Source organism: Triplophysa dalaica, chromosome 5 (genome assembly GCF_015846415.1).
Source record: "Triplophysa dalaica isolate WHDGS20190420 chromosome 5, ASM1584641v1, whole genome shotgun sequence".
In the NCBI taxonomy this organism is placed as follows: Eukaryota; Metazoa; Chordata; class Actinopteri; order Cypriniformes; family Nemacheilidae; genus Triplophysa; species Triplophysa dalaica.
The window spans coordinates 8,159,206-8,171,659 of record NC_079546.1 but is presented as its reverse complement, the minus strand read 5'-3'; the positions used below and the strand labels follow the sequence as shown (position 1 = coordinate 8,171,659).

General features: G+C 37.7%; 3 protein-coding genes across 11 annotated transcripts in view; 2 read left to right on the top strand and 1 right to left on the bottom strand.

Moving 5' to 3' along the window:
• apaf1 (apoptotic peptidase activating factor 1) overlaps nt 1-11,098 on the bottom strand; it is a 52,589-nt gene extending 41,491 nt beyond the window's left edge. Inside the window, exon 1 of the mRNA XM_056747999.1 lies at nt 10,971-11,098. The gene's annotated coding sequence lies outside the window, so the exon portion shown is untranslated. The remainder of the gene's footprint in view (nt 1-10,970) is intronic.
• spi2 (Spi-2 proto-oncogene) lies at nt 6-3,451 on the top strand. 2 transcript variants are annotated; one of them, XM_056748015.1, is made up of 5 exons: nt 6-612; nt 1,312-1,411; nt 1,493-1,611; nt 1,694-1,865; nt 2,154-3,451. In XM_056748015.1, the coding sequence occupies exons 1-5, from the start codon at nt 610-612 to the stop codon at nt 2,483-2,485; spliced, it is 726 nt and encodes a 241-aa protein (XP_056603993.1). In that variant the 5' UTR covers nt 6-609; the 3' UTR covers nt 2,486-3,451. The 2 variants fall into 2 exon arrangements, with proteins under 2 accessions (XP_056603993.1, XP_056603992.1); XM_056748014.1 differs by having other exon boundaries at nt 1,228-1,411.
• The window catches only part of mybpc1 (myosin binding protein C1), a 29,173-nt gene continuing 24,018 nt past the window's right edge, over nt 7,300-12,454 (top strand). For 3 of the 8 annotated variants that reach the window (XM_056748005.1, XM_056748006.1, XM_056748004.1), the window contains exon 1: nt 7,307-7,622. In XM_056748005.1, coding sequence (XP_056603983.1) covers nt 7,601-7,622 — 22 coding nt within the window. In that variant the 5' untranslated portion in view covers nt 7,307-7,600. Of the gene's footprint in view, nt 7,623-12,454 lie in introns of all 8 variants that reach the window. The other 5 variants (XM_056748008.1, XM_056748007.1, XM_056748003.1 and 2 more) reach the window with 4 other exon arrangements.

Here is a 12,454-nt window from a genome sequence, read left to right as displayed (position 1 = left end):
AATTTTACAATTGCTCTTTTGTACCACTGCTTTGTGTGTCATATTACAAACCGATCTTGAAATATCTTCCTCTTTGTAAGATAAAGATCGCTAATGCAGCGCGGTGCAACAAACACTAGTCTCACACGAACCTATTACTCATTTCATTGTTTAAATGTTGCTTCTCACAATGCATTTCTTAATCACAAAGTTCTAGAACCTCAGAGCACAATGTGCGCAGGGTTTTGTGGAGTCTGGCTGTCATTGTTTGGTCCTTGTGGTTGTTTTATCTCTAGCAGTGATGAGGATGTGGTTACTGGTTCCATAAAGGTGCATGTTGCAGATGTGTTTTATACGGGTGTGTGGGTATCTTCGGACATGCAGAAACGGCGGTTTTGGGACTAAAGATCGGAGTAATTTATGTTCGGCTGTACATTATAGGCCTGTTCACTCATCCTGACTCTTGTTTTTGATAAAGGGAGTCTGCAACACTGCAAAAAGAAGGTTTCGTTGGTAAAGTGCACTAAATGCATTGGTCTGGTTTACTGGTCAAGCCTCGATTTCATCTATTGGCTACAAATTAATACAAAGGCAGCAAAACAAGAACAACGGGGAAATCATAACACTAACATGGTAAGAACTGATAAATTTTCACAGCCATTCTTATAATCAAACTATTTTGTTGCATTAGATAGCAACGTATCACATCAAGTGGTGTTTGCAAACAAATGCATTTGGACATTTCTTAAAACTAAACGTGCTTTTCTTTTCTTTGTCCTGTTTGCACTTAATTTTAACCAGGTGGTCACTTTTAGAGGAAAGATTAGGTGGATAGATCAAGTCCTGTCGGGTTCACAAACGTGTCCTGGCAAAAAATAAAGTGTAACACATAGACCCTTGTGTTCATGTTCTTGTTTTGTTTGCGGGTCCAGTGGACCCACAACATTATTCAGTTAAAGTGATCTACGAATATACTTTAATTGCATTGTGTTTTTAAAAAGGGAGAAGATAAAATTGTATTTACTTATTTATAGTTTCATTATTGACGCCATTCCACCATCTAAGGCTACATTCATGACAGAGAAAAGAAGAAAAAAAATGACATGAGTCATAAGTGAAAACAACATGTTGTTGTTATCTAAAGTGTTTAGCCTAGCAGTTGATCTTATCTTTTTAAAAATAGACGTTTGCTGGTTTCACATTTGTCTTAATGCAAAGACATCCATGCATTCTCAAATGTGATTTCAGGATCTAAATACTTTTGAGGGCCGCTGTACTGTGTGTTTGAGCGATAGAGAAAAATACAGCAAAGACCACGTGTTTTTGTATCAGAACAGTACGCAGGAATACCAGACCGATTTGGAAGTAATTCTGGAATTTCTTGAAGAGCACTACAGGCAGGAATCTGGAAGGAAGTCATTATGGCCCAATGGTAAGAAATCAGCTTTAATATTAAGTTGCAATAATCTTTATTGTGTTCACAGTTTACACTGTTTTTGTCATGTTTCACCAGCAAAGGATCTTTGTGCCACCTCGACCACTGAAGTTGTGAACACTTCTGATGAGCATTTCAGCTGTGACTTAGAGCAAGAAAAGGTCCAGCTGGAGCTTTCTGCACCTGTGGCACAGCAGGTAAACCATCCAGTCAATGGTTTTCTACGCATTTAGTGCTTTAATGCCTTGATTACTATTTCGTGATTTCTGTCATTACCAGATCAAAGCAAACAGCTCTTCAGATGCTGGAACCAACCAGGCGTTAGTCTTTCCAGATGGTTCCAATGGGCCAGTTTTAAATGCCCTAAAGAGACCAGAGCGACCATTAACTCAAAATACGACACCTGAAAAGACTACTAAACCATTGGCCAGCATTACACCTGCACAGAAAGGTCAGTTCTGCTTTTGTGGTTTTTTCTGATGCTATCTGTAAGTGGAGAATTAACCTAGGGGAACTATAGCTTGGGAGCGGCCGTTCCATTCACAACCATCCAATAGAATCACAGCTCTCCGTCCTTTTCTCTTGTCTCACGTAAACAACGATTGGGAGATCCATATCTTAATTATGCATCTGAATAAAAGCGTGTGCTGTTTTATGGGAAATGGTTTTCATAGGGCTCCACCCAACCCTCCGCACACACACGCACAGCGTTTGACCGCAATTGTTTCTATGATTGCAGGGAAAAAGCTACGTCTTTTCCACTTCTTGTTTGAAGTGCTGGAGGACCCAAACATGGCCCACTGTGTGTCCTGGGTACCAGCTTCGACCGGAGTCTTCCGCTTTTCGGCCAGGCACAAGGAGCGGGTTGCAGAGCTCTGGGGGCAAAGGAAGGGCAACAGAATGCCCATGACCTACCAGAAAATGTCTCGCGCCTTAAGAAATTACGCCCGCTCGGGGGAGATCATTAAAGTGAAAAAGAAACTGACTTACCAGTTCAGTGTTGTTACTCTTATAACTTTAAAGAGACAACGTGATATAAAGATGATCCATATGGAGCTAAATGACTGCTAATACATTAGTCGCCATTGTGACGTGGTGATCATTTTCTACTCTAATGACTTTGAATTGATTTGGTAACAGGAGAAGGTTAATACTAGTTTATATTTTTCCTGCTTTGCTATCAGTTGTTTTTTCTACGAAGCTATGTATTTTTCATAAAGTATTCTTTATAAATTGACATTTACAGTTCCTTTGATTAAATAGCCTACATTACGCATTCCTAAAAATAAAGGTGATAAATGATGCCATAGAAGTAACATTTTCGGCTGTATGGCTCCATAAAGAACAACTTACATACACTGAACCGTACACTTTCACAAAAGGTTATTTTTTGGTGAAAAAAGGGGTTTTAGACTAGATAAAATAAGACATGGTTTGTTTAATGGAGTCATTCGCCGGAAGTACGTGTTTTTATCTTTGTCATGTGTGTGTTATAAGTTGCCCATCCATGTATTAGACACGTGAAATTGCAAAAATATAAGTGTGGAAACAAAAGATGTATTTTATCTAGAAGCGAACGCAACCGTGTATACACGATTTAAGGTTAAATTTATTCATACTATGTGGAAAATACAGCGTTTTTTAACCTTACATGGTGTATACACATTGTATTACAATCTAAAACAAATAATAATATTTGTTTTGGCCCAGTCAACCTTTGACTGATTGGTTCCTATGGCACTGCTGCGAATAACCTTTTGTAGAACCTTTATTTGTAAAAGTGTCTATATTTTGTAGCGTTTGCATGATAGACATCTTGTTGCCTTTACAACACATGTGTTGGGTTGATGTTAAAGACTATGTAAGTATTGTATATACAGCTGTGGAAAAATTAAGAGAGTACTCCAGTTTTTCCTTTATTCAGCAATATTTTCATTTGAAATTTGGGAGAAAGGTTGTCACTACTGTCCACAGAATGAAACAAAAATAATCATTTTATTTTACAAGATATAAATAATAAATTAGGACATTTTTGGAATGGTCTCAGATTTTTTTTCCACAACTGTATTATTTTAATGACTATATGTATTATTTTTAATGATTATAATTATTTGCTTTTCTTTACCATATTCTTTATTTTTTTCTTAACTGGCACATGAAAATAAAGGATTTAGAAACACAAAGCAGAACAAGCTCAGAACTCCCAAAATAAACTGTATATTTCTTTCAGCACATCTTATTTGTCCCCAGTAGGTGGCAATGATGTCACACTGAATTTATTATTATTGTTGACAACAGAGACTGTAGTTCACTGAATGAGACTTTGGTGAAAGAAACATATTTGTCTTATTCCTGTTTCTGAAACTTTGACCAAAAAAATGGAGTGTCTTTGCATTATAAATAACAAAATATCAAAACAAAGTGGCATTCGCAAACAAACTGCACAGGGCCTTTATCAGAACAAATTTCTTCAGAGCGCTTTTCTTCTCATTTTTGCAAAATCTTATTTCACTAGCCCATGGCCATGTTATAGAATGAGCTCTTCATTTTTAAAATGGTGTTAAACGGGTAGCTTATCACATCATTAATCTTTGACATGTTTCTGCTGGGTTTGATATATATTTATCGAAAAACTGTCTTCCATCATTTTTCATGAAAAATCACATCATTTTATTCCTTCAACTTTAAATTTAGTTGAATGAGAATGATTTTTCAACACAAATAGTGCAGGGTTGCCAGGTCTCCCTAAAACTGCCTCTATGATTTGATACTTAATAATGTAATCCAATAGCATTCCTAGTGTGGTTTAGTTGTCTAAATTTGGGGCCACTGACTTACTTCACAGTATGCAAAAACTAAAAGGCTAGATGGAGAAGTTGAACACAAGTTTGGTGACAGTACCTAGCAGAAACAAACAGATTGTCTACACAGACATGGCTATGCAATATATATATCCCTCACAGTGTTTAATGCCCATGGAGAATTGAAATCTATTTGTGCATCCAGTATGTATCATTCCCATAATGCATCACTACATCTGAAGTATTCCCTGCTTCATAGGGAGACACTAGTGGTTAATAGAAGACACTGAATCTTAATGAGATGATGACAGTATGAATGGATATCTGCTCTTCTCTGTGTGTGTTCTGCCTCTACTAAGTATACAGCGTATACTTGGTGTGTGTGTGTTTGTGCTTTTGTGAAGGCACTCGGCAGATGCCACTGTGACTCTCTCATCTGAGCTTTTTATGTTGACGGCAAAAGCTAAATCCCCCTAGGCGACATGAACCCCTGCTCACCAGTGTGGTCCAAAACGTTTTGGCCGATCTTTGTGACAGGCCCACATAATACTTCCTCAACACCTTGTATTTAGGGCTATAAACACAAGTCTATAAATAGCACGCTACAATGCAGCATCTGCTACTAATAAAGACCAAAAATTATAATTAAAATTCAAGCGATCAGGAAACTGTTCCATGCAACGGACATCACATGCAGATTTTTTTTATGGAGGTAGATTATTATACACACACCATTCAGAGAGCATTTTGATCTGGTGTGATACTGTATCGTGAAAAATTCCCATTCTAAACAAGGACTTCTTTAAATCCTTTAAAGTACGGTATGTTATGGATTGAATGACCGATGAACAAATCCTGTCTTTCAGAAAAAGAACAGCCTGAAATATACTTTTGGTAATATGACCACAAGTTTTGGTGCCATACGACCATCTGAGATGTTGACATTTCATCCCATCAGTCTTTGGCAGAATAGTGTTTGGGGGAAGTTTAGAGTCGGAAATCTAATATCTATAGCTTTGAAGTTTAATATCGTCTAATATGATTAAGAGGTGGTTTTCCCGTAAAGAGTTTAAGACTAGTCCTAGAGGAAAATAAATGTTTGCAGCTTGTACTGACATATTAAAAAATACATCAGTGCCATTGTTTTGTAAAATGCAAACAAGTAATGTTTCTTTACGGCATGTTTGTAAAAACTCCTTAAGCTTAATTTAGATCTAGTCCTGGTGGGGGAACTAATGTTTAATATGGTTTCATGTTTATAATTGTTTTCGCAAACTGGTATTTGGAGATAAAATTAAAATTGCAACTCAAATGATTTTTAATCCTAAAATTAGAAATCTTCAGGTAATTTTGGATGTCATTGTGGATGATCCAGGCTTCAAGGGAGGTAAAGGTCATTGGTGAATAAAAACTCTGGTCTTTAGAATTAGTTTACACATTTTTCTGAAAGACTTGGAATTTAGCACACACGTGATATGGACAACTCGTATCCAACATTCATTTCGAGGTAAACTGTTCCTTTAAATAGAATGTTCTCATCTCCAGAGACTCCAAAGTGTGATGTCTAAATGTTGTGTTAAAATCTTTTACGGGCAGCCCTTAAGAACCATCAGGGTTCATGGCCCCACTGTGTGAATTGTTGTCACGTCGACAAGACACAGGACATGATTTATAACTAGAATTAAAGTGTTAACAGAGCAATTATAGTCTGGACAATAACAATCCAACTGTTTCACCATCTTGCCATGACCTTTATGTCAAATGTCAGAGTTCAGTGTGGTATTCTAGCTACGGACTATAAAAGCATTGCTTAGGCATCCGAACAAAATTTATTGTCCTTATCATTTCACCACACATGGCCTTCACTGGTTCAAAATGATCTCTGACACTTGGCTTAAAGGTTAAATGAATGCTTCCTATTTCTCTCCATAAAATCCCCTTGCTGACATTTATTGAAAGGAAGGAGCTTAAAGAACCTGAAACCACAGGGCAAAAACAATATCATATAATCATTTATATGATGAGTTGAGTTTTTTTGCTAAAACATTTTTTTTAACGTGCATTTCAATTGTTTTCATTTAAACTGCAGTTGGGTTATTTTGATTAAGTAATAACAACAAAAAAACAGCTAGCTAACTTACCCAATAAAACACAATAAAACATGATAACAAAAAAACATGATTTTTGATTTAAAAAAACGGAGTGATCTTCATAATTTAATTTAATAAAGTGCATATAGTGACTAATTTTGAGTCCTAAAGATGGCAGTTGCGTTTGTGTTAAGTATTAGTATATTAAATTTTTTGTGTATTCAGTGTATTTTTGTTGACATTTAAAATTAAATTACAAAAAACATGTATATGTAGAAGAATATTTTTCAGGTGCTGTAACCTTTCGATATTTATTTTACTATTTCGGTCTCACCAGTAAAGTTGAAATATTCTGGTTTCACGTCTATAATAATTCAACAAGAACTGGAGCGATGCTGTTTGAAATGGGTTGAGATAAAGTGTGTCACACTCATTACGAACACTTTAACACTGTTAAAGACCCCATTGAATGGCTTGAGTACCTTTTATTTATGTCTTGACATGTCGTTTGGAAACAGGAAATCTGCGTTGTAGCAACTATTTCGAGAAAGACGGGTGATTTATTTGGTTTTAATTTAGAGCACATTTTATAAACATTTCGGAAAAATTAGATACGCACATCAGTGCAGGATGGGTCATCAATACTTTTGATCGGTCCTCATATAAGCGACATTACTTTTGAAATGTTCAGATCTGCAAAAAAACGAAACATTTTGTTAAGGTTTAAGTAAAAAAACTCCCGTTGTTCAATTGCTTTAAACATCGATATGGTTTCTCCATAGGATATTCCAAGAAGCAGGGTAACCAAATATTTAACGTTAAGGGCATCTAAACAAAAAAATCCATATGAATTAACCCCTAATCTAAAAACAAAGGTGTTTTATAATGCAAAATTCTGAAATGTACACTCCTTCTCTTCTATCCACTGATATTCAAGCCCCTCACCCTGTCTGTCTCCAGCTGGTGAGGAGACCAGAAGAAAAGCGAACCGCGTGTAATCCCCGGGACTTTAGGAGCTCATAGGGAGGGGGGTCCTACGTGATATTCGGTTCCATTATCAAACAGCAAGAGGAGTGGCCAGGACGAGTCCTATATAAACCCCATTTGTTCATCACCCCCAGATCTGTTACATTCTCCTTCACACTCCTGCATCGCCCTCAACTCATCCACACATACTTCCACACGCTCTGGTGCATCGTTCCTCTCACCCCCTCCTTACATAGAAACAGTGACCTAGGGCTGGCAGCCTGGATTGACCCCTGACTGGTACCCGGTCGACCGAAGAACGGCTCAACATGCCTGAGCCCACAAAGAAAGGTGAGAATCAAACGCTGGCCACTGAACATTTTTGAGAACTGCCTTGCCTTGTATTTTTTTTTGTCGCAAGTTCAGAATTGTTTAAAAAACACAATTGAGGAAGAGGGTTTTTGTTTACTAACAAACACGTTGTGTTAGTAAAACTGCATTGGGTCCGTGCTTGAAAGTTTTAATGACTAATCTGTGTCTGAATCATATTTATCATCCACTAGCAAACAATTTTGCCCAAAGATGAAACTACTGCATATGACAAACACAAAAGCAGCATAAATACAGCACTGCATTATAGAATGAAAGGGGTATTTAGTCACTGCATGAGATATAATGTACTTCAACTTAATGTATAGGACAGGAAGTTTATAGAAGTAGATTATATAAGTACTATATAAAGTACTACCAAAGTAACCAATGCACTTGGCAGTTCGCGGCAGTGAATTCTGGGAGCAACTTCGGAACTGACATTGTGTTGGATGTTGATGAGGGGAACCAAACAACTTTAAAAAAGCAACCATTGTCATGACCGTTGCTATGACGGATGGCACGTAGTCAAGGTGATCAGAGCTAAGCCCAGGCAGCTGAGCTATATGGGATTCTGGGTATGGAATGGTGCTGACTTACCCGGCCCCGGGTTACAAGCTGGGCTTTACTGTAGTGCCAGAGGCATCGCTGATGGATGATGCAATTCTGACAGCCCGGTAAGGGACAGAGGGGGCTCCTGATGGAGAAATATTTCAAAGCTGAGGACACAAAATCGTCTGGAGATCAGCTTCCAAATGCCTTATGGATCCAGAAATATTAGATTGCAGTGTTGTATTTATGCTTGTACATTGGTTGTTAGTAGAGAAAGAACAGAAGAAAGTCCTAGACATTTGTGCTCATGTGCACCACAGATCAAACTAAAAAGAGATTATTTCAGAGAGTTTGTTTTGTGAGCGTCGCATTTAAATGTCAAATACAGATATGCTCCGAGGATGACTCTTATTTTTTATATCCGCCCCCAAACATATCCATTCAGGACTGAGATCCACCTCTGAACAATGGGGATTATGAAGCAGAATGAGGGGATTTGAGAGACTGGTGCTATGGCAGCTATTTTGATGATACTCATAAACATGGCCGTAAACAGGGAGGTGGCGCAATCCATGTCTGTATAAGGTTTGAAGACGTTTGAAGACATAGGATCGATGCCCAAAAACTTTGAAGAAGATGCACTAGACCTGTGGTTAAAGTGATAGTTCACCCAATATGGAAAGTTCTGTCATCATTTACTCACCCGCTTGTCATTTTAAACTTGTGTGACTTTTATTCTTCCCCAGAACACAAACGAAGATATTTGGAAGAATGTCGAAAACGGGCACCCATTCACTTGCATTGGTTTTTTGTCCATACAACAGAAGCGAATGGGGGCCAGCGCTGTCCCAACTTTCTTCAAAATATCTTCTTTTGTGTCATGCTATAGAAAGAAAGTCATAAGGGTTCGAAATCCCAATTGGGTGAGTAAATGACGACAGAATTTAAATTTTTGGGTGGACTACCCCTTTAATACCACTGGCTCAGATAATATAGAATAATTATTTTTGAATATTAAAATGTCTCGACTCAATATATAAGCCAAGCTAATCATACTTTAGATTGACGTCTGAACATTGCATATCTTTGCATCCTGACTAGAAAAACACAACAATATTGGCTCAACCAATGGCGATAGTTTAGGGTGGAGCTATGTGTTTTCCGACCAATACTGGACATTTGAAATGAAAATTCATTATTTGTTGCACAGAATTACTTTAGTCTTAATGAACAACGGCTTCTATGTGGTCACTTTTAAAGCTAAAAAAAGGGACAGTAAGTTTTATAAATATTGACAGATTTCTCAACGCATAGAAAGATATTGAGGAGTAGACTTTGTGACCATGTCTGTAAAAAAATTATCGTTCTCATAAATTTGAGGCAACAGCTGTTTGAGGAGAGGTCGGGGTTGCCGAGGAGCGCCGACTCCAAGCTTTAAAAGGCGAGATGAGGGATGAACAGGACTAGACCCCCGGGGAACTGGATTCCAGACCCCGGGAATAGTTCAGAATGAGCAGACTTTTAATCCCCATTCCTCTCTCTTGCCCGCTCTCTTTATTCCTTCTATCTTTCATCTAGTGACTATATAACTGTATCATGCTGAGAATCTTGAGCTCTTGTTTGCTTGAACTTTGATCTCCGCGATAAATAATATCAAAGGATAGGGGATATAACCCAATGCCTCACATGACGCAAATAGCATCTCTGAGGAAAACAACAATAGAAAAAACCAAACAAACCTATCTTAGTTAGGGAAAGCTGGCCTTTGACTGTTAGGTTAGAGATAAGGTTAAGGGTGAAGGAAACCCCATGTCTTATTCTACATGGGGATGGAGGGTGGATATCACTCTCTAGCTTTCATCGGTGTCAATATCTCATGTCAGAGCCTTTCCTCATACATCAAGTCTCATACATTCAAGCTGTCATCTGCTCGGTCATTCTCTGGAGACAAGTTGTAAAACCAACACTCTCAACTCTTAACCTAAAATGAAAAACCTGTCATAATTTACTCATTGTTTTTAGCTTGTATAAATTTCTTTGTTCCAATGAAAATAATGAGAAAGACATTTGGAAGAATGCGGGCGAATTTCAGTTCTGGGACATTACCCACTACCATAGTAGGAAAAACATATTGTATGTTTTGTTCTGTTGAACACATGAGATTATTTTGAACAATTTAGGAAAAAAGTTATTGGGCACCTTTGACTACCATTTATTTCTTCATTCCATGGGTCCTGAAACTGAAAAAATTCCTAAAATTATACCAAATATTTTTCTCTGTGCTAATCGGAACAAAGTAATTTATACAGGTATGAAATGACATAAGGGTTAGTAAATGATAACAGAATTTCCTATTTGGGTGAACTATCCCTTTAAAGGGGTAGTTCATCGAACTTCGTTTCATACAATGAAAGTAAATGACATCACACAGGTTTAGAACAACATGATGGTGAGAAAATGATTACAGCCCATAACAGAATTTGTATTTTTGGGTGTGAACTATCACTTAAAACGCCAACTGTGTCAGTGTGCTTTAAGTCGGCGCTGACTATTACACATCAGTCACTGTACATTAGCTTGGCAGACAATTGCATGTATTAAAAAATGCTCTTTATTAAATGAGGTTTGAATTAAGGGGTCTATTTTTATCGGCGGGGGCCAGTGGAAACCGTTTGTCTGTGCGGTGACAACATGAGCCCGTCTGTCCTCATGGCAGAAGTAGAGACAGCTGAACATACCTGCGTACTGCTGTGCTGCGGTGGGAGAGTAAAACAATACCTTTCAGAATTGTTGTTGTTGCTGGATGAGATGGGGCATCTCGCAAATGGGCCAAATGCCATGCCAGCCAGCTCAACTGTCACATAAATGGCTCTTTAATGGGTGGAAGGATCCACGTCATTTCCAAATCTGAGCTGTGGTGTCCACCGACGTGATCTGGAGGTGGCGTCATGCATAGGGAATAAAAAGAGAGAGAGATACAACAGTAAGGTAGACTTCCCTCCTATTGTATTTGACCAAATAGCTATTTAAATACAGTACAATGAATAAAATATTATTTCTATTGAGAAAATTATCCACCTTTTCATTAGTAGTATACAGAGTGTAATGCATAAAATACCCACAAGTTTCACAATGTGATGGAATTTTGGTTAACGTTACAAGAAAACAACACATACATAAACCAAACCAGTCGGTTAAATAAGTTTACAAAAATCTCCATATTTGACCCAACCATAGATTTCAGCATTTTCAATGTGCATATTGTCGATATGCCATCCTTAGAGGTTGTCTTTTTTATAATAATAGAGGTGTATTACCTGTGGGGGATTTCAAATGTTCCATTGTTCTATTATATGGACGCTAAACACTATATAATAAATGCAAAAACAAGAGATGGCTTGACAGATAGACGAGGGAGCAAAGAGTTCAGAGATGATGATATTTTTGAGCGAAGAGCTCAAAAATATCAAGAGGTTAAATGAGAAGAGCACAGGTGTTGATGTTGGCCCGTAACAGAGAAGCTCCTGACAGTAGGGGGCAGGAATGGAGCAGTTTCACAGAACTCCCTTTGTGTTCTGTTCGGCACGGCCTGGCATCATCACAGAATTCACAAGAGCCCGTGCCAAGTTACCAAGGGTGGGTGGCAGAGATAAAGCTGCTGACATTTATATCGTGTAATAATCCAGAGGTTGTTCTTTCATAGTTCGGATAGTCCAACCCAAAATGAAAATTCTGTCATCATTTACTTACCATTAAGTTGTTCCAAATCTGTATACCATTCTTTGTTCTGTTGAACTTAAAAAAAGACATTTTGAAGAAAATGGGAACAAAACAGTTCTCGGGCGCAATTGACTACCATAATAGTTTTCTTTCCTATTCTTCCAAATATCTTTCTTTGTGTTTAGCAGAAGAAATACATTTATACAGGTTTAGAAATGATGCTGACAGATCTTAACTTTTGGGTGAACTATCCCTTCAAAGTGTCATTTTACGTTGAACAGAGACACATTTTCCTATTTCAATTTAACACCGAGACATAAATATCTCTGTAAGCCAAGCCATTTGTAAGTTTATTTCCCCAAAACGCGCATGTTACTGTAAACTGTTTGTTTGAACATCCTGACCAGCGTGGCACAGCAATGTGAGTTTGATGCAGAGCTATTAGTTGGGTCAATAGTGGATGGTGGACATTTTGCCGTTATTTGTAAAAAGATATTGGTGAGATAATACTAGCTCATTCGTACTACAAAGCACACAGTATT

Excerpts from the sequence above, each read along its gene's own strand:
- spi2 (XM_056748014.1), top strand. Across the intron at positions 1,612-1,693 it reads CTGCACCTGTGGCACAGCAG|ATCAAAGCAAACAGCTCTTC; the intron begins GTAAACCATCCA and ends TGTCATTACCAG. Across the intron at positions 1,866-2,153 it reads CATTACACCTGCACAGAAAG|GGAAAAAGCTACGTCTTTTC; the intron begins GTCAGTTCTGCT and ends CTATGATTGCAG.